Raw genomic sequence first — 18467 nt, forward strand, 5'->3', positions numbered from 1 at the left:
TGCCAAGGGCAGGCGTCCCGACAGCGGCGGCGGCAGCGGCCCGGCTGCCGCTCTGCGGCCCAGGAAGGGCCTGACCCGCCGCCTGCTCAGCCTCCTCCCGGAACGCGGGAGCCCGCACGAGCGGCTCACGGCGGGACCCCCGCGAGCGCACTCCTGATTGGCTGCGCCCGGAGACGTCCACGGGAGGGCCCCCGCGGTGGGGGCCGCGCCCGGCTCCGCGCGTGCGCAGACCGAGGGCGCTGGACCAAGGGGGAGGTGCCCGGCCGCTTCTCCCGCGTCCGCCATTTTGTTGCTGTGGCTATTGGGAGCGGGCTGGGTAGAAGGGCCCGGGAGGCGCGACTCTTGGTGGAGTAGGCGGCTTCGTGGGACGGCGAGGGCCGGTGCGGGCTCGTGAGGCTGCGGAGCCGGCGGGTTCCAGGACAGAAGTCACCGGAGCCACCCCTGGACGCCGGGCAGCTGAGAAGCCCGAGGCGGCCTCCGCCACTGCTCGGCTTCGCCCACCTCGACCCCCGGGCTTTGCCCCGTGTTCCCGGGCCGCAAAAGCCGGCCCGGTGCAGGCGGGCGGTGGCGGAGGATGCTGCGGGGCCCGGAGCCGAGAGGAAGGTCCTGACCCAGCCCCCCGATTGCGCCTCGAGGTGTTCCGAGAGGCCCTTCCTCGGCCCCAAAGCCGACAGCGGGTAAAGGCTTCACGAGCAGGCGAGAGCAGCAGACGCCGCCCATCCCTGGACCCAACACCATGTCGTCCGCCAGGTTTGATTCTGCAGACCGCTCTGCCTGGTACATGGGACCGGTGTCTCGCCAGGAGGCGCAGACCCGTCTCCAGGGCCAGCGCCATGGCATGTTCCTAGTCCGGGACTCCTCTACCTGCCCCGGGGACTATGTACTGTCCGTGTCCGAGAACTCGCGTGTCTCGCACTACATCATCAACTCCCTGCCCAACCGCCGCTTTAAGATCGGGGACCAGGAGTTTGATCATTTGCCGGCCTTGCTGGAGTTCTACAAGATCCACTACCTGGATACTACCACCTTAATCGAACCAGCGCCCAGGTACGCGAGCTCCTGCCCTTCTTCTCAGGCTCGGAACCTGACCCGATGCGGAGGGTCGGTCAGAGATTGAATTTTGAGGGTGGGGGAAATGGAACTGCTTTTCCTCATTTTAAACCAGAAGACATTCGGGTTGGAAGGCCAGTGTCAGGATCTGGGTCACTGGATGAAAGGATGTATTTTATTTGGACACTTAGCGGTGATTGTATAGTTCAGATGCACCCACCGACACACATACACAGTTTTGTCACTCCAGCTGACTATAATACTAATGCAGAATTTTTAGACTTCCTTGAGATTCTGAAGATAGCTATGGCTCTCCCTCCCATAGTATGGCACATGACGTTTGTACACCATTTAAGTTTTTTGGAACCCCTGCACCTCCACAGCTAACTGCAGGTTAAGAATTGGTCTGCTGCCTTTGGAAAAAAATCGTTAAAATGAGTCGAAAACGTAGAAATTTCAGATCCAATGCCGAATTTGAAGTAGCCCCCCTCCCCTTTTTTTAAAAACTAGAATTACAAAGAGAGTGAGATTATATTTGAGGAAATTTGGATTATCAGTCTCCCTCTCCCAGGGTGGGAAGTATATTTACCTTAATTCTACTTTAATTCAGTTTTAGATTTTTTTTTTTTTTTTTTGGTAATTAAATTTAGTGGTTTAACATACTTTAAAGAAACCGAAGTGGAGCTGGATGAGAGAGATGCACACACACCCCTACGGAAGAGAGGACCTTGAGTTCTAAAGCCAAATTGGGCTATAGCAAGACCCTGTCTTAAAGGAAAAGAAAAGATGCTGATCACCAAGTGTTTAAAGTAAAATGCATTTCTTTATAATTTGCTTTAATTTCCTCTGATGAATATCATACCAAGTTATAGGAAGTGATACCAAATGTGAGTGAAAAAGTAGAGCTTTAAGATGTATGTCACTGCTTGGTTTATTTCTAAGCTGTTTTCTAAAAAGGATTAAGTACTGATTGAGACCTTTCAGGGTGAGGTGAATTCATGGAATTGCTAATGAGGTAATTTGCTCAGAACTTGAAGATGAAAAGATACTATACTTAATTTAGGACACCTACTAGAAGTCAAAGAATTTCTTTTTTAGGATAGAAGAAATAAAGCTGTGATGGTACAAAGAGTGTCAGGTTAACTGCCCAAATCAATGGAGTTTAAAAAAATGTAGAGAAGGGGCTAGGCTTGATGGCTTAGTGAGTGGAAGTGTTTGCAACAAAAGCTTGGTGACCTGAGTTTGGTCCCCTAAACCCATGTAAATGTGGGAGGAGAACCAACTCTACAAAGTTGTCCTTTATCCTCAGTACGTGCACCCGTGAAAGTGAGTATCCACACACACACATCAATAATTTAAAAAAATGTAAGACAGAAAGTGACTGCATCTGTGTTATAGAGATGAGGATACTAAGAACTCTGAAACGTGAAGGTCCTAATAGATGCTGGCAGGTGCTATCACCTTTAAGAATTTCAGTGTAGGAGCTTGTATAAACTTAGGAAGTATAATGTTTGGTAATATATTTAAGTAAATTATCTAATTTGTGAAAGTGGATTATATTATTAACTTCAGGCCTTTATTAAAATATGCTTGCAACAATGTAACAGGTGTTGGAGAAAACCTAAGTTAATTATTAGATTCCCCTGAGGAGGAAAAATGTGTACTGCAGTGGCTTCCTCTTGTTTACAAAATGTAATTTGACTTCATATGTTTTCTCAGGTACCAGTTTTCTGTATTACCAATGTAATTTTCTGAAATTTTCCTTAGCTCTGCTTGACACACATTTGTATCTTTTCTGCTACGCTAAAATTTCCAAATGAAAACAATAACCAAATCCTAACTATTTCTAACATAACCGTTCTTCGTATAACTGCAAAGGCATTACAAATTTTAGAATAGATGGCAATGTCCCGTGAGAGATACTCTTTTAATATCTCAAAACTTAAATATGATAACTACTGATATTTTCTTGATTGTTACATTACATGATAAATTGAGGGAAAACCGCACAAGTATCTGTACAAACACATACTTAACAAAATATGACAGAAATACTCATGTAAGTTTTAATTTGTCTCTACAAATGGTCACGTGGCCTTAGCTGGTATTTCTAACTACCTTCCTCCACTACCCATTCTGCATTTCCTCCATCCTCAGCAGGTCTTGACTTTTCCTGGAAGAAACCATACCTTCATTCCTGAAGGGTCTGTGTCCTTTGTCATCCTTCCTGGATCAGGCTGTTGTAGTTTCCCATTGACTTTAATCACAGGACATGGTAGCATCAAGAGACCCTAAAGGATCTCCTGCACTGCAGACATAATCTATCCTCCTCCATTGGGAGAAACAATCCAATTTCCCCTTGGTAACCTGGATCAGTCACCTCTCTTAATATTGGTGTGTCTTTCTTAGCCTGTTGGCTTAAGTGCATCAGAAGCCCACAGTGGCCAGGGGGAAGTCAGCTTCCAATTCAATGGAATGTTTGCTGTGTCTCCTGACAGGAGAGCTTCTCCATCTAGAACTAAAACTTCTAGGCCAGCAGAACTTAAGGTTGCAGGAACAGGAAGCAAAAAATGTTCCTAGTGGGTCACTAAGGGTGATAGTGAGTGGAACCATTTCCTCTTCCACCCCTTGATTCCTGGACCTGTGGATCTTGGCTAGGGGAGAAACTGTACCATATATTGGATGCTGATTCAAAGCATATAGTGCCTTAAGGAGAGCCTGCCCCAGCTCTCCAGGCTTCTGCCACCTAATTGGTGCTGTAGTTATGTCTTCAAAAGGCCCTTCCAGCTTTCTGTCAGGCCAGAGGCTTCAGGATGGTGAAGACTAGTGGATTCCTTGATTGTGGGCCAACTGTTGGATATCTCTGGCGTGAAGTGAGTTCTTTGGTCAGAAGCAATACTGTGTGGAATACCATGTTGGTGGATCAGGCATTCTGTCAGTCCACAGATGGTGGTTTTGGCTGAAGCATTAAGTGTTGGAAAGGGAAATCCATAACCAGAATAAGGATCTACTGCAACTTATTACAACGCTTTGTCCTTTCCACAGAGGAAGTGGCCAGTGTAGTCAACCTTGCTTAGCTGGTCACTCCAGGGAATGGTGCTGTATCTAGGGCTCAGTGTTGGTCTCTGCTGTTGGCAGATCTGGCACTGTAGCCAGGTCAGCCTTGGTGAGTGGAAGTCCATGTTGTAGGCCCTTGCATAACCACCACCTCTACCACCATGACCACTTTCTTTGTGGGCCAGTGACAGGATGGCTGGGGGAAAAGACTGTCTACAGAACGGGTCATCTTACCTACTTGATTATTGAACTCCTCCACTGTAGAAGTCACCTTCTGATGAGCATTTACATGGGAAACAAATATCTTCACATCCTTTGCCCATTTGGAGAGATCTGTCCACATCTTCCCCAGATGTCTTTCTCACCAATTTCCCAATCACTCTTTCCAAGCCCCTGATCATCCAGCCAGTCTGTTGGCTAAAACCCATGAATCAGTGAACAGTCACACATCTGGCCATTTCTCTTTCCAAACAAAATGTATGACCATGTGTACTGCCTGAAATGGTGCCCACAGTGAAGATTTGTGTCTTTCAGGGTTGTCTCAGAAAGGGGCTGTAATGCTGCAGCTGTCAACTTCTGGGTGGTGCCTAGTGCCTACATGATGTACAGAACCATCAGTAAACTAGGCCCTAGTCTTCTCTTCCTCAGTCAGCTAATCATAGGGCACACCCCATGAGGCTGCAGGTGCGTGCTTGGAAGCAGATGGCATTATAATGGGAGTAGTAAACCATAGACATTTGGGCAACTTTGTCAAGTAACTTGCTTGTGTCTTCAGAACCTGCTTGGGACCGATCATGTATATACCAATTCCATTTGCTAATAGATTGCTGCTGTGCACATCCTTCTTTATAGCTTGATGGGTCAGATAATACCCAGGTCATGATGGGCAGCTCAGATCACATGGTAACCTGGTAGCCCATTGTAAAACTTTCAGTTTCCACTTAGGTACAATAGCAGGCCAAGAACTGTCTTTCAGAGTTGTCTGCAGATGATGATAGAGCCTTGCTCAAAATCTCAAAGGTCTGTTCTGTGATTCACCTATAGGGGCCTGCCAAAGGCTCCAAACAGCATCCCTATCTGCCACTGACACCTCAAGTACCATTGGGTCTCCTGGATCATATGATACAAGTGATAGAGCACCCTGTATAGCAGCCTGGACATGTTGAGAGGCTTCTTCTGTTCCAGGCCCCACACAAAGCTAGCAGCTTTCTGAGTCACTTAGTATATGGGCCGGCATAACACACCCAAGTGAGGAATGTGCTGTCTCCAGAATTCAAATGGGCCCACTAAATATTGTGTTTTTTTCTTGGTGGTGGGAGGGGCCAGATGCAATACCTTGTCCTTAACCTTAGAAGGAATATCTCTGCATGTCTCACACCACTGAACTCCTAAGAATTTCACTCAGGTAGTAGGCCCTTGAAATTTGGTTGGATTTATTTCTTTTTTTTTTTTTTTTTTTTTTTTTTTTGGTTTTTTTCGAGACAGGGTTTCTCTGTGTAGCTTTTGCGCCTTTCCTGGAACTCACTTGGTAGTCCAGGCTGGCCTCGAACTCACAGAGATCCGCCTGGCTCTGCCTCCCGAGTGCTGGGATTAAAGGCGTGCGCCACCACCGCCCGGCGGATTTATTTCTTATCTGATGTGCATGTGTTAACAAGAAGTCTAAACCTCTTGCTCACATGGTCCAGTCCGCATAGTGTCATCAATATAGTGAACCAATGTGATATTTTGTTGAAGAGATCCCTTCAAATGAAATGATGACACAAGGCTGCAAAGTTAATATATCCTAATAAAGTAAAATGTAAATGTATACTGCTGGCCTTGCCAACTGAAACCAAGTTGCTTCTCGTGGTCCTTATAGACAGGTATCAAGAAAAAGGCATTTGCTAGATCAGTAGCTGCATGCCATGTACCAGGAAATGTTTTAAATCGCTTTAGTAAGGACACCACATCTGGTACCGCAGTTGCAATTGGAGTCACAACTTGATTGAGTTTTTCATAGTCAATTGTCATTCTCCACAATCCATCCGTCTTCTGCACTGGCCAGATAGAGTTACAGGGAGATGTGGTGGGAACCACAATGCCTGCCTGCATCTTCAAGTCCTTGACAGTGGCACTAATTTCTGCAATTCCTCCAGGGATGTGATACTGTTTTTTGTTTGTTTGTTTTGTTTTGTTTTGTTTTTCGAGACAGGGTTTCTCTATGTAGCTTTGGAACCTTTCCTGGAACTCACTCTGTAGCCCATGCTGGCCTCGAACTCACAGAGATCCACCTGCCTCTGCCTCCCAAGTGTTGGGATTAAAGGTGTGCGCCACCACCGCCCAGTTGTGATACTGTTTTTTTTTGGTTTTTCGAGACAGGATTTCTCTGTGTAGCTTTGCGCCTTTCCTGGGACTCACTTGGTAGCCCAGGCTGGCCTCGAACTCACAGAGATCCGCCTGGCTCTGCCTCCCGAGTGCTGGGATTAAAGGCGTGCGCCACCACCGCCCGGCGATACTGTTTTTGATTCACTATTTTCCCTGGCAGAGGCAGCTCCAGATGTTTCATGTAGCCTTTCCAATCATAATAGCCCTCATTTCACAGGTCGGGGAGCCAGTGTGAGAATTCTGCCAACAACTTCGAAGTGTATCGATCCCAATTATACATTTTGTGACTGGGTTAATAACCATAGGATGAGTTCTGTGAGACAGACTTTAGCCGAAACTCCATTAATCCCCTGATCTCCATAAGCTCCTACTTTAAATGGAGGACCACAGTATTTCTTGGGGTTTCCCAGAATCAGTGTTAATTCAGAACCAGTATACAGTAGACACCGGAAAAGTCTGATTGTTTTATTTTTTTCCCAGTGTAGATCCTTTTTGGGAAGGACTGGGGAAAGGCTAACAGTAAAACTCTTAGGTATTTTATCAAAGTCCTTCCGCAGGGGAACCTGGTTGTCCCTTCATTCGTTTTGGGTCTGCAAACCGGCTCATCTGGAAATTGGTTCATGGACTGAGATTCCCTTTTTCAATGATCAGATCTAACATTCATTTGTTTGAGGAGTTTTTCTGCTTATACAGACCAAACAAACATGCAGTAGACTTCTGTTTTAGGGTTTCAATTGCTGTGAAGAGACACCATGACCATGGCAACTCTTACAAAGGAAAACATTTAATTGGGGCAGCCTCACGGGTACAGAGGTTTAGCTCATTATCATCATGGTGGGAAGCATGGTAGATTGCAGTCAAATATGGTGCTGGAGAAGGAGCTGAGAGTTCTACATCTGGATCGGCAGGCAGCAGGAAGAAACTGAGTGATATTTGGCCTGGTTAGAGCTTCTGAGACCTCAAAGCCCACCCTCAGTGACATACTTCTTCCAACACAGCCACATCTACTCCAGCAAGACCATACCTCCTAATAATGCCACTCCCTGTGAGCCTATGGGGACTATTTTATTTCAAACCATTATATTCCACTCCCTGGCCCCCATAGGCTTGTAGATATATCATAATACAGAAATGCATTAAGTCCAACTTTAAAAGTCCGTATAGTCTATGAAAGTCCAAAGTCTCTTCTGAGACTCATGCAATCTCTTAACTGTAATCCCCTATAAAATCAAAATAAAAAAGCAAATCACATATTTCTAGCATATAATGGCACAGATACACATTGCTGTTCCAAAATGGAGGAAAGGGAGGATAGTGAGGAAGTACTGGATCAAAGCAAGACTGAAAAGCAGTTGGGCAAACTCTAAACTCCATGTCTGATGTCAAAGTGCTCTTCACATCACCAACTTCTTTCAGCTTTATTGACTGCAACACACTTCTTTCTCCTGGGCTGGTTCTACTCCCTGTTAGCAGCTCTCTTTGGCAGGTATCCCACAGCTAGCTCTGTTATCTCCAGCATTTTGGGGTCTCCCAGGCAATCCAGGCTTCACCTTCACAGCTTCGTGAAATGATCTCTCTAGGCCTCCATACAGGGACACCCCTGACACATGCCTGGCCTTAGAGGCTTTCCTTAGTCATGGAGGGAGATTCCATAATGCCTTTCTTATTTCCTTGACTCTAAAGCCAGAACCATGTGGCTGAAGCAGCCAAGTTCTACTGCTTGCTGGGGCTGGAGCATGGCCCCCTCATTCAGTTACATCTTCACCAGCTTTCTGTTTTTAGTGGTTTCCTTCACTGCCTAAGCTTGACTGTCCACAGCTGCTTATTTCAGTGCCGGGAAACACCATGATTGATTAACCAGTACCCAAGGTTGATAGGAGTCATGACATCATAAGAATGACTTTGCCTGTGCTGCCCATTATGGTTCAGGCCATTGTGGACATGGCTTTGTCTATGCTGTCTATTACTGTGACCTCGCCTTTAGTGATTCAGTGCTGCTGCTACCTGGCCCTGCTACTTTGAGGCCCTGTTAAACGCATTGCATTTAATTCGTCCTACTGAGCAGCAGCGCATCTGACCGTAAGGTGTGGCACAAGGACAAGGGTGTGACGACAACAGCTCTTGAGATGTGCTGGTGCCCCTCTCACCATTTTGTGTCTTACAGGATCAGTGAGGGGCACGTCTTCTGGACCTGCCCATTGTGGAGGATCAGGTTTTACACAGAGTACTCACACTAGCATTGCAGTTTCCCTGAGCCTTCAGATCCCTTTGCCAGCAGTAAGCCAAGGGATATTAGGCATCTCCACTCATTTTCAGGAGGCCGTCTTCTGACAAATGCTTTAGCCAACCATTCAAACAAACTTTTGATTCCTTTTTTAGCTGTGTGAGCTTCCACGTTAAACCTAGAATCTCCCTCAGTGGGTCCCTATCAATAAACTCGGCCTGGTCCAGTTTTATGTTCCTTCCATCATTATCCCTCACCCCTAAGATCCATTCCTGCACATTCCTCAGACTTCTGCTTGAATGAATTAGCAAATTCATTAAGCTGTTAGTAGTATAGCATACCTACTCATGGACTACACTTTATCCCTCCCCTTGAGGAGCCTGCTTAGCCTTTATTCTGGTTATAGATCTAGAGGCAACTGTAGATGGGCCCTGAGGGACATCAGTGTTGCCTTGCCTGGCATTTCCTTCAGAGAAAGTCACTGCTGGTTTAGCAGACATTGAAGGATTAAATGAGTCTGTATTAGGGTTCTCTGAAGGAACAGAACTGATAGGATGAAAATATATATATATGAATATATATATATATATGTACTATGGTCCAGCTAGTCCAACAACTGGCTCTGAATGGAATGTCCAGTAATCCAGTAGTTGAGTCCACGAAGCTGGATGTCTCAGCTGGTCTTCAGGATGCACCAGAATCCCAAAGTATTAGGCTCTAATGCCAGAGAAGAAATGGACTTGCTAGCAAGAGTAAGAGCAAGCAGGCAAAGAGAATAAGCTTCCTTCTTCCATGTCCTTCATATAGGCTGCCACCAGAAGGTGTGGCCCAGATTAAAGTGGATCTTCCCACCTAAAAAAAATCTGGATTAAAGGTATATCTTCCCACCTCAAAAGATCCAGATTAAAGTAGTAAAGTGGGTCTTTCCACTTCAAGTGATTTTTTTTTGTTGTTGTTTTGTTTTGTTTTTTGAGACAGGGTTTCTCTGTGTAGCTTTGCGCCTTTCCTGGAACTCACTTGGTAGCCCAGGCTGGCCTCGAACTCACAGAGATCCGCCTGGCTCTGCCTCCCGAGTGCTGGGATTAAAGGCGTGCGCCACCACCGCCCGGCCCACTTCAAGTAATTTTAAAAATCATTTGAAAAAATTTTTTACAGGTGTACCCAGCCACTTGGGTTGTAAATTCCAGATGTAGTCAAGTTGACAACCAAGAATAGACATTTTACCTTGCTTTAAAAATTAGAATCTATTTTTTGTATTTTTCAACAATTTAATCTATGTAAACAATGAATCTTGATCATGTCCGCCTCTAACCCTCCCCATCCCCAGAGTTGCTCCCCCCTTCCCTCCTCAGTCCTCTCTTGTTTTTGTGTTTGTGACATGGATGGAGTGTAGTCGTGCTGCATTGGCACACTGACTGATTTTGTTGAGTTGATGTGTGCAGGTGACCACAGCTGCTGTGAGTTCCTGAGTGCATCGCTCCTGCCGTGCCCAGAAGACAGCACTTCATAGCCCTCCCCATTGTCCAGCTCTTGTATTCTTCTCTGACGCTCTTCCGTGGTGGTCCCTGAGCCTTACTGGGGAGGGGTTGATTTGATGTCCTGTTTAGGGCTGTTCACTCAGTAGTCACTCTTTCCCTGTGCTTTGGCCAGTTTTGAGTCTGCATTAACTGCTGCCCACTGCAGAGAGAAACTTCTCTGGCCAGCATTAAGGCAACACTAATCTGTATGTGTAAACATAAAATATTTAAGAAGCAGTTTGACAGCACGCCCTTTTAGCAGAGTAGCAAGTAGTAGGGTCTCCCTAGGCCTGTGACCTCCCTAGCCATGACCGTTTGACTATATTTACAGTACCAGGCATAAATTCCCTTCTGGGTGCAACCCTTAATCCAGCTGACCAGTTTTTTATTACCCCCATAACCTTCATGCCACAATTTCACCAGTGGGCACATTCTACCTAGAATGTAGGTATTGTACTTACAGAGTTCACTACTGTAGCATCCAGGAGGGAAATTTGCAGATCAGTTTCAGCTTGATTTTTCTATTTACTATATTTCTATTTGCTGAAGGTACTTGAAAATGTACCTTCAGCAATAGGGTGTTACCTCTAGCTGTGGAAGGTAATGGTGAACAATGGTAATAGCCTATGTCTTTTGGGGTGCCTCCTAGGCCTCCTAGACCAGTAACTCACAAGGAATCCAGCTCCAGCACTGAGGTTCTCATTTAATAACTCAATGTCTTCTTGGAGCAGCATTATCCTCACATGCATGGTATATGTTCAGGCTCCTTTTAAAACTTAGTATTTTTGTTTTGTTTTGAGGCAGGGTCTCAATATGTAGCCCTGCCTGGGCTCAAACTCACTGGGATCTGTCTGCCTCCTTCTCTGAAGTGCAGGGATTAATGACATGTACCATCGTGCCAGCCAAAACTCCTTTCAAAAAATTATATATTAATTTAAAAATGATTTTATGTGTATGGATATTTTGTCTGCATGTATTACCAGTGCATCATGTTGATGAGTGCCTGTGTCAGCCAGCAGAGGATGTGAAATCCCTAGAACTGGAGTTACAGACAGTTAGGAGCCACCATGTGGGCACTGGGAATCTCTGAAGAGCAGCCAGTGCTCTAAGCTCAGACCCATCTGTAATTGCAGTTTCAGGGCATCTGATACCTTTCTCTGGCCTCTGCAGACACTACATGCACGTGGTACATGGACATGTATGCAGGCAAAACACACATGCACATAAAGTAAAAATAAATGAATCTTTTATTGTTTTTAATTATGCCCATACTTATGTGGGTATGTGCTGTGGGACTGCAAACTGAAACAAACCCTTTTCTCCCAAGTTGCTCTTGGTCATGGTGTTTTATCACAGCAACAGAACTCCTAAGCTATATGGGAACTGGAGTTTCAGGTGGTTTTTAGCCTCTGGGTGGGTGCTGGCTATCAAACCTGGACCCTTTGCAAAAGCAGCAAATGCGGTTAAGCTGACTCATTTCTCCAGCCCCCAAGAATCTATTAGTGTCCATGTGATGTGTCTGTGTGAGTGTGTCATGGTATGTGCGGAGGTCAGAGGACAATTATAGGGAATTCATTCTTTTCACCATGGGATCAGATTCCAGTGATCAGGGTTGGACACAAGTACTTTTACCCACTTACCCACTTAGCCATCTCACCTGACCGAAAGGAACATGTGTTTTTGTTGTTGAACTTGCAAAGAGTGAAGTGTTGTTGGTGTGGTGGCTTTATTGAGAAGGAAGTCAGGGACTGAATAATAGATTTAAGAACCTTAAACTTAAATAGGATTGCTCAGATAACCAGGCAGAGCAGGGATATACATAACAAGAGGAGCTATGCAAGGATGTGGAGTGCTATATTATTGGCTGAATAAAATCCAAGATAGAGAAGAGAAGAAGACTTAATGAATGCCACTGAGTGGAGAGAGACTGGGTATATATCTGTGTGTACATGTGATTAGAAAGAGAGGCCATGGATTCAGTTTTTGGCCCAGCAGTAAAATGGTTTTTTTTTTTTTTTTTAAATGATAAGTGGACATGTGTTTCAGTAGTAGAGCACTTGCTGCCTAGCATGAGTGAGGTCCTAGGTTCAATCTTCAGCTTAGAATTGGAAGATGAATACTACTAAGAGGTAGTTACCTAGAGCGGGCATAATAGACACATGCCTGTAATCCCAGTTCTTTGAAGGCTGAGCCAGAGAATCCTCCACTAATTTGAGGCCAGCTTGTCTCAAGAAAGGGGAAAAAAGATGGTTACTATTGTGGTTTAAGTGAGGAATGTACTCCACAGGCTCAAGGATTTGAATACTCAGTCCCCAGTTGGTAGTGATAGTTAGGGAGATCGCCCTGTAAGTTGCTCTTGGTCCTAGTGTAGTATTACACAACAGAAAAGTCACTAACAGTTTCTTAGGGAGGTACCAGCTTAATAAAGGAAGTAGGTCAATAGGGTTGGACTTGGATAGTTTGTAGTCCTGCCCTGCTTACTGTCTCCTGTCTCTGCTTCCTGTGTGCTATTGAGGTGTAATTTCTCACTTTCTTTCTGTGGCCACCTGATACTCTGCCTCTCCTGCCATTATAGACTCTTAACTCTATGAAATACCTCAAATAAACTATAAGTTGCTCTTTTTATTTTAATTTTTTTAACATTTATATGTATGAAAGTTTTACCTGTATGTATGTATGTATGTATGTGCATTATATGTATGCCTAGTACTCAGGGAGGCCAGCAGAGGGGGATGGATCCCTTGGAACTGGACTTATAGACAGTTGTGAGCTGCCATTTGAGTGCTGGGAACTGGAGTCAAGTCCTGAAAGACCAGCTTCTCTTGATCTGAGCCATCTTTCTAGCACCTGTAAATTGTTCTTGATCATGGTGTTTTATCACACAACAGAAAGTAATTAATACAAATACTAGGAGTTCACTAGAGCACTTGCTCTGAAAACATGAGGACTTTCGTTCAAATCCCTACAACTCATAAAAATCTGGGCATGTCCAGGCCTGGTAATGCACACCATTAGTCCCAGTACTTGGGAAGCGGAGGCTGGTCCACATAGCAAGTTCCACAGCAGCCAAAAACTTCATAAGAAAATAGTAAGACCTCAGAAAAAAGGGGGGGGGGGCATGGCTATATGTGCCTATAACCCCAGCATTTGGGTGGCAGAGGACAGTTGGGTCCTTGAAAGCTTGCTATCTATCCTGCTATCCTAGCCAAAAAATGGTGAGCTTCTAGTTCACTGAGAGACACTGTCTCAAGGTGGAGATATCTAATGTATATCTAATTGGTTGCCCTGGCTTGTTCATGTGTACACATGGGTGCATGTACCCACATACTCAGATGTATACACCATACATAATAAGATACATGCATACAAAATAAAAAGCAGTAATTTTAAGACTAGTGAGTGCCACTATGCCTAACATTAAAACATAAAAACTATTTGTAGCCTACAGACCCCAAAGTCTGTATCACCTGGTACTTCACAGAAGTTTGCTGTCTTCTGGGAGGCCTGCAGCAGAGCTTCTGTTCTTTGGGAGCCAGTGCCTTGCTTTTGGGGGGCTGTGGTCTACTAAGCCCATCTCAAGCACAGTCTTGGAGGGCCGGTGCTGGTTTGTTTGTTGTCTTTCGGCATTACATCTGTATGCATTGCTTTTCCATTGCTGTGACTAGATACCGACAAGAAACAGCTTAGGGGGAGCCGGTCATTGCAGCTCGCAGTCTGAGAAGGGAGGAGACTCAGTCACCACGGCCGGGGAAGCCTGGTACCAGAGGCTTGCGGCAGGGAGTAGACAGGATGTGGAGCCAGGCTGTCCAACTTGAGGATGTGCTGCTGGCTACCCTTCCTCCTCCTACAGGTTCCAAAACAGTGCTGTCACCTGGGGACCAAGTGTTGAAACACTTGAGCCTGTGGGGGCATGTCACATTTAAAAGACTATTACTTTTCAAAATTCACTCTTTCTGTAGAATGCTCCTGAATTCTATCAACTCCTGCCCCAACACACAATAATTATGCTTTGTGCTAAGTTTTATTCCAGCTCTGTCTCTAAATTAGGATCTTTCAAAAACAAAAGGTTGGTGTTATTCATATTTTTTGGTCTCATAAATGCTTAGTACATACTAGGGTTAGTGGCTATCTGGTACATGGATTTATTGTTTTGGGTCCACAATGAAGGTGTAATGGTGCCCTCCTGATCTGTGGTGTTTAACTATTTGGAGTTATGTTGTTTATTTGTTCATTTATTTTTGAGACGGGCTCTCTCTGTGTAGCCTTGGCTATCAAACACCCTTGAATGAGAGCTGAAATAGGACTTACTGTGCTGTAAAGTAAAATCCGTATGGTACACACCAAACTTGGAATAGAATCTCTGTGGTTCTTGAAATAGGAGCAGGGATATACTTTTAAGGTGTATGTGCATACCACACAAGAGAATTTGCCTATCAGGAGTTGTTGTGGATGTCTCAAATGCATTGACATAAATTCTTTACCTAAAAGATACAATTTGTTCTGAAGCTAATTATCTCAGAGGCAGTGAGTGAGGACTTACATCGATTTTCTGGATGGAAATCTATACCCTGTTGTGTATATCGCTCTTAATGTAGGTGTCAGAATCTGTGCCTCTAGATTGTTGTCGTTCTGGGTTCTCTCCCCAGCACCAGTTAAGGAAAACAAACGGGTTTGAGAAGCATAATATCTGCTCTTCAGTAACAGCTTATGAAAGACTAGTACGGAAGTCTGTCACCAAGACTACAAACCACAAGCTTGGTGGTATATGCCTGTAATTCCAGCATTTGGGAACTGGAAGCAGGAGAATGGTAAGTTAAAGGCCATCTTTAAAAAGAAAGTTCTTGGGGCTAGGGAGACGGCTCAGCTTTTTAGAGCACTTGTTACTCTTGCAGAGGGTCTGGGTTCAATTCCCAACACCCGCATGGTGGCTCATAATCATCCATAACTTGAGTTCCAGGGGATCAGACTCTGGCCTCTGAAGTACTAGGTATGCAAGTGCACATATATACATGCAGGCAAAATACTCATACATATAAAATAAATGTTTAAAAAAAACGAAAAGCTTGAGGCTTCAGAAATGGTTCCTCAGTTAAAAGCGCCTGCTGTTCCTTCAGAAGTCCCAAGTTTGGTTCCCAAGACACACTAGGCAGCTCACAACTGACTTAAGCCCCAGGGCATCTGATGTCCTCTTCTAGCCTCCCCAGACACTTAACATTCATGTGCACATGCCCATACACATATGTACATAATTAAACATGAGAGATAAACCTTTAAAATAAACAAAAGGCTTGCTAAACTTTTTCATGAATAAATATCAACTTTTTCTTATGCTTACTGCTCCCATTGTCCATTTTTAGGTGGATTGATATTAAGCCATTTGCTCTTGATTAGTAAGAAACAAGGGGTTTTTTTTAGGTTTTTAAATTTAAGTAGTTATTTGTATTAGAAAGGTATAAGTTTGCCAATTATGTAAGATGCCTTTTGAAAAACAATGTAATAGCCTGTACCAAGTACCATAAAAAAGTTCAGTTCTGGCCGGGTAGTGGTGGCTCACACCTTTAATCCCAGCGCTTGGGAGGCAAAGTCAGGCAGATCTCTGAGTTCGAGACCAGCCTGGTCTACAAAAGAGTTCCAGGATAGCCAGGGCTGTTACATGGGGAAACACTGTCTCAAAAAACAAAATAAGTTCAGTTCTTCAATTTCGGGCATTTATAGAAAGTCTAATGTTGAGAAAATATACCTAATGGAAGAGTGTGTGTCTAGCACTCTCAAGATCACAGGTTCAGATCCTAGCATCAAGAAAAAGAGAAAAGAAACCAAAACTATACTCAAAGGGGTCCACAGCATTGAGGAAGCTTGGAGCCAGAGAGACAGCTCAACAGTGTAGAGTACATGTTGCTCTTGCAGAGGGTCTGGGGAAAATTAGAAAAACACTAATATCCAGGGTTGCTTCGTTGAGTAGCCTTACAGAATAAAATATCCTGACAGAAAGGTAATCATGAAGCATGCAGAAACGCCCTTGCTAACATTAAGTATAGAAATTCACATAGGTATGTATATACAGGACTTGAAGAAAGCCATAAACTGTCTGGGCATGGTGGCATACTTTTAATCCCAGCACTTGGTAAGGCAGAAGCAGGTGGATCTCTGTGAGTTTGAGGCCAGCCTGGTCTACATAGTGAGTTCCGGATAGTCAGTGCTACATAGAGAGAATCTGTCTCAAAAACAAAACAAAAGCTTCAAAGGCCAGCAAGATGTCTCAGTGGGTAAAGGTGCTTGTCATCAAACCTGACAAGCTGAGTTTAACCTCTGAAATCTACTGGTAGAAAGGGGAGAACTGACTCCTGCAAGTTGTCCTTTGACCTCCATGTGCACTTCCAGGAATGTATGAGCACGCCAAAATACACACTAAGTAAACAACATAAAACATGTCAGGGTAGCTCTAGGGAATATTACTTAGGTCACTAATCAGAGGAAAGAAAGAAAATGAGCATTAGATAAGTGAAGATAAAATAAATTAGAATAATATGAATGATTAAACCAGTAAATCCCATATCCCTCAGGACAGTGCTAGAATGGGCACAGGAATGGTCTTTTTTGCTGCTGAAGCCATCTCCTAAGGAGGTGTAGACCCTGATTAAAACTGAGATTCTTTTTAGTCAGGTAGATTCTGTGCTTTAGGAAAAATTGGGAAAGGTAGTGAGTGGTAAGCGGTTTCTCCCCAGATTTGGCACATTGGCATGTTTTTGGAATGTTTCCTGGGTGAAGAGAGACTTCCGTACTAGTTTTTCATAAGCTGTTACTGAAGAGCAGATATTATGCTTCTCAAACCCGTTTGTTTTCCTTAACTGGTGCTGGGGAGAGAACCCAGAGCTTTGTGTTGCCACGTGACTGAGCTACACTCCCAGCTGGGACTCTGGACGTGCATTCTCCATGGCAAATACATGTTGACTATGTAAACAAAGTGGTAGTGAGCTGATGGCTGTGAATTTTGCAGTACAACTTTTATTTTAATGGTTAGATGATAATTCTTGTTGAAGATAGAATTTGGGATCCTTTAAAAATTTGGCAAGTGCTGAATGATGGTGGCACATGCCTTTAATCCCAGCACTCGGGAGGCAGAGGCAGGCGGATCTCTGTGAGTTGGAGGCCAGCCTGGTCTACAGAGCAAGATCCAGGACAGGCACCAAAACAACACAGAGAAACCCTGTCTCGAAAAACCAAACCAACCAAACAAACAAAAAATTGGCAAGCATGTAAGCCCTTTGCTTGGGTATGTGTTCATATGTGTGCATGTGGATGGGTGCAAGTACATGTGTATGCTTGCATGTGAGGGCCAAAGGTTGACAGTGAGTGTGTTCCTCAGACATTGTTCTTCAGGGCTGAAGAGGTGGCTATCTTGGTTAATTTTCTATGCAGTGATAAGACACTTGGCAAAGGGGACTTAGAGAAGAAAATGTGTAATGGGGCTCGTGGTTTCACAGGACTAAAGTCCATGGCCATTGTGGCGGGAGCATGGCAGCAGCTTATATTCTGAATCACAGGCACAAGCCAGAGGGAGAGAGATGACTGGAATGGCTTGGGCCTTTGGAAATACCAAAGCCCTCCCCCAGTGACAAATCTTTCCTAGCAAGGCCATACCTCCTGATCCTTCCCAAAAGGTTACACCAGCTGGAGTATTCAAACACATGAGCCTATAGGGGCCATTCTCATTTAAATCACTACAGTGTCTCAGCAGTTAAGAGGACCCAGGTTTGAGTCTCAGCACCCACATAGTGTCTCAAAACAGTCTGTAACTCCAGTTTCAGGGAATCTGACGTCTGGCTTCTGTGACACAGCACACACATGGTATACAGACATACATGCAGACAAAACACCCATGCAAATGATGAAATGTTTTTTAGAAAAATCACTTTCCACCTTTTGTTTTAACTTACTTATTTTGCAAGGGTTGGGGCACATTGCCACAGCACACATGTGAAGTCAATGGTAGCCTTCAGGATTCACTCAGGATCTCTCTTGTTTCTGCTGTTTCAGAGAGTGTTCCAGACTAGCTAGCCTTCAAGCTTCTAGGTGACTCTTGCCTTGGCTCTCATCTCATTCTAGGAGTGCTGGGGTTACAGGTGCCACCACATCCAGCTTTTCACAAGGCTCTTGCAGATTAAACTCAGAATGGCAAGCTTGCAGAACCAACACCTTTCCCCATTGAGTAAGTTCCCTGGCCCCTCTACCTTCCTTTTTGAGACAGGGTCTCT

The 18467-nt window shown here is 44.6% G+C and overlaps 1 protein-coding gene across 1 annotated transcript in view; it reads left to right on the forward strand.

The window, feature by feature from the left end:
* The first annotated feature begins 213 nt into the window (after positions 1–213).
* Positions 214–18467, forward strand: part of Crkl (CRK like proto-oncogene, adaptor protein) — a 35188-nt gene continuing 16934 nt past the window's right edge. The window contains exon 1 of the mRNA XM_059277125.1: positions 214–1047. Within this exon, the coding sequence (XP_059133108.1) occupies positions 737–1047 (311 nt within the window). The 5' untranslated portion in view covers positions 214–736. The remainder of the gene's footprint in view (positions 1048–18467) is intronic.

This window comes from Peromyscus eremicus, chromosome 12, assembly GCF_949786415.1.
Source record: "Peromyscus eremicus chromosome 12, PerEre_H2_v1, whole genome shotgun sequence".
Lineage (NCBI taxonomy): Eukaryota > Metazoa > Chordata > Mammalia > Rodentia > Cricetidae > Peromyscus > Peromyscus eremicus.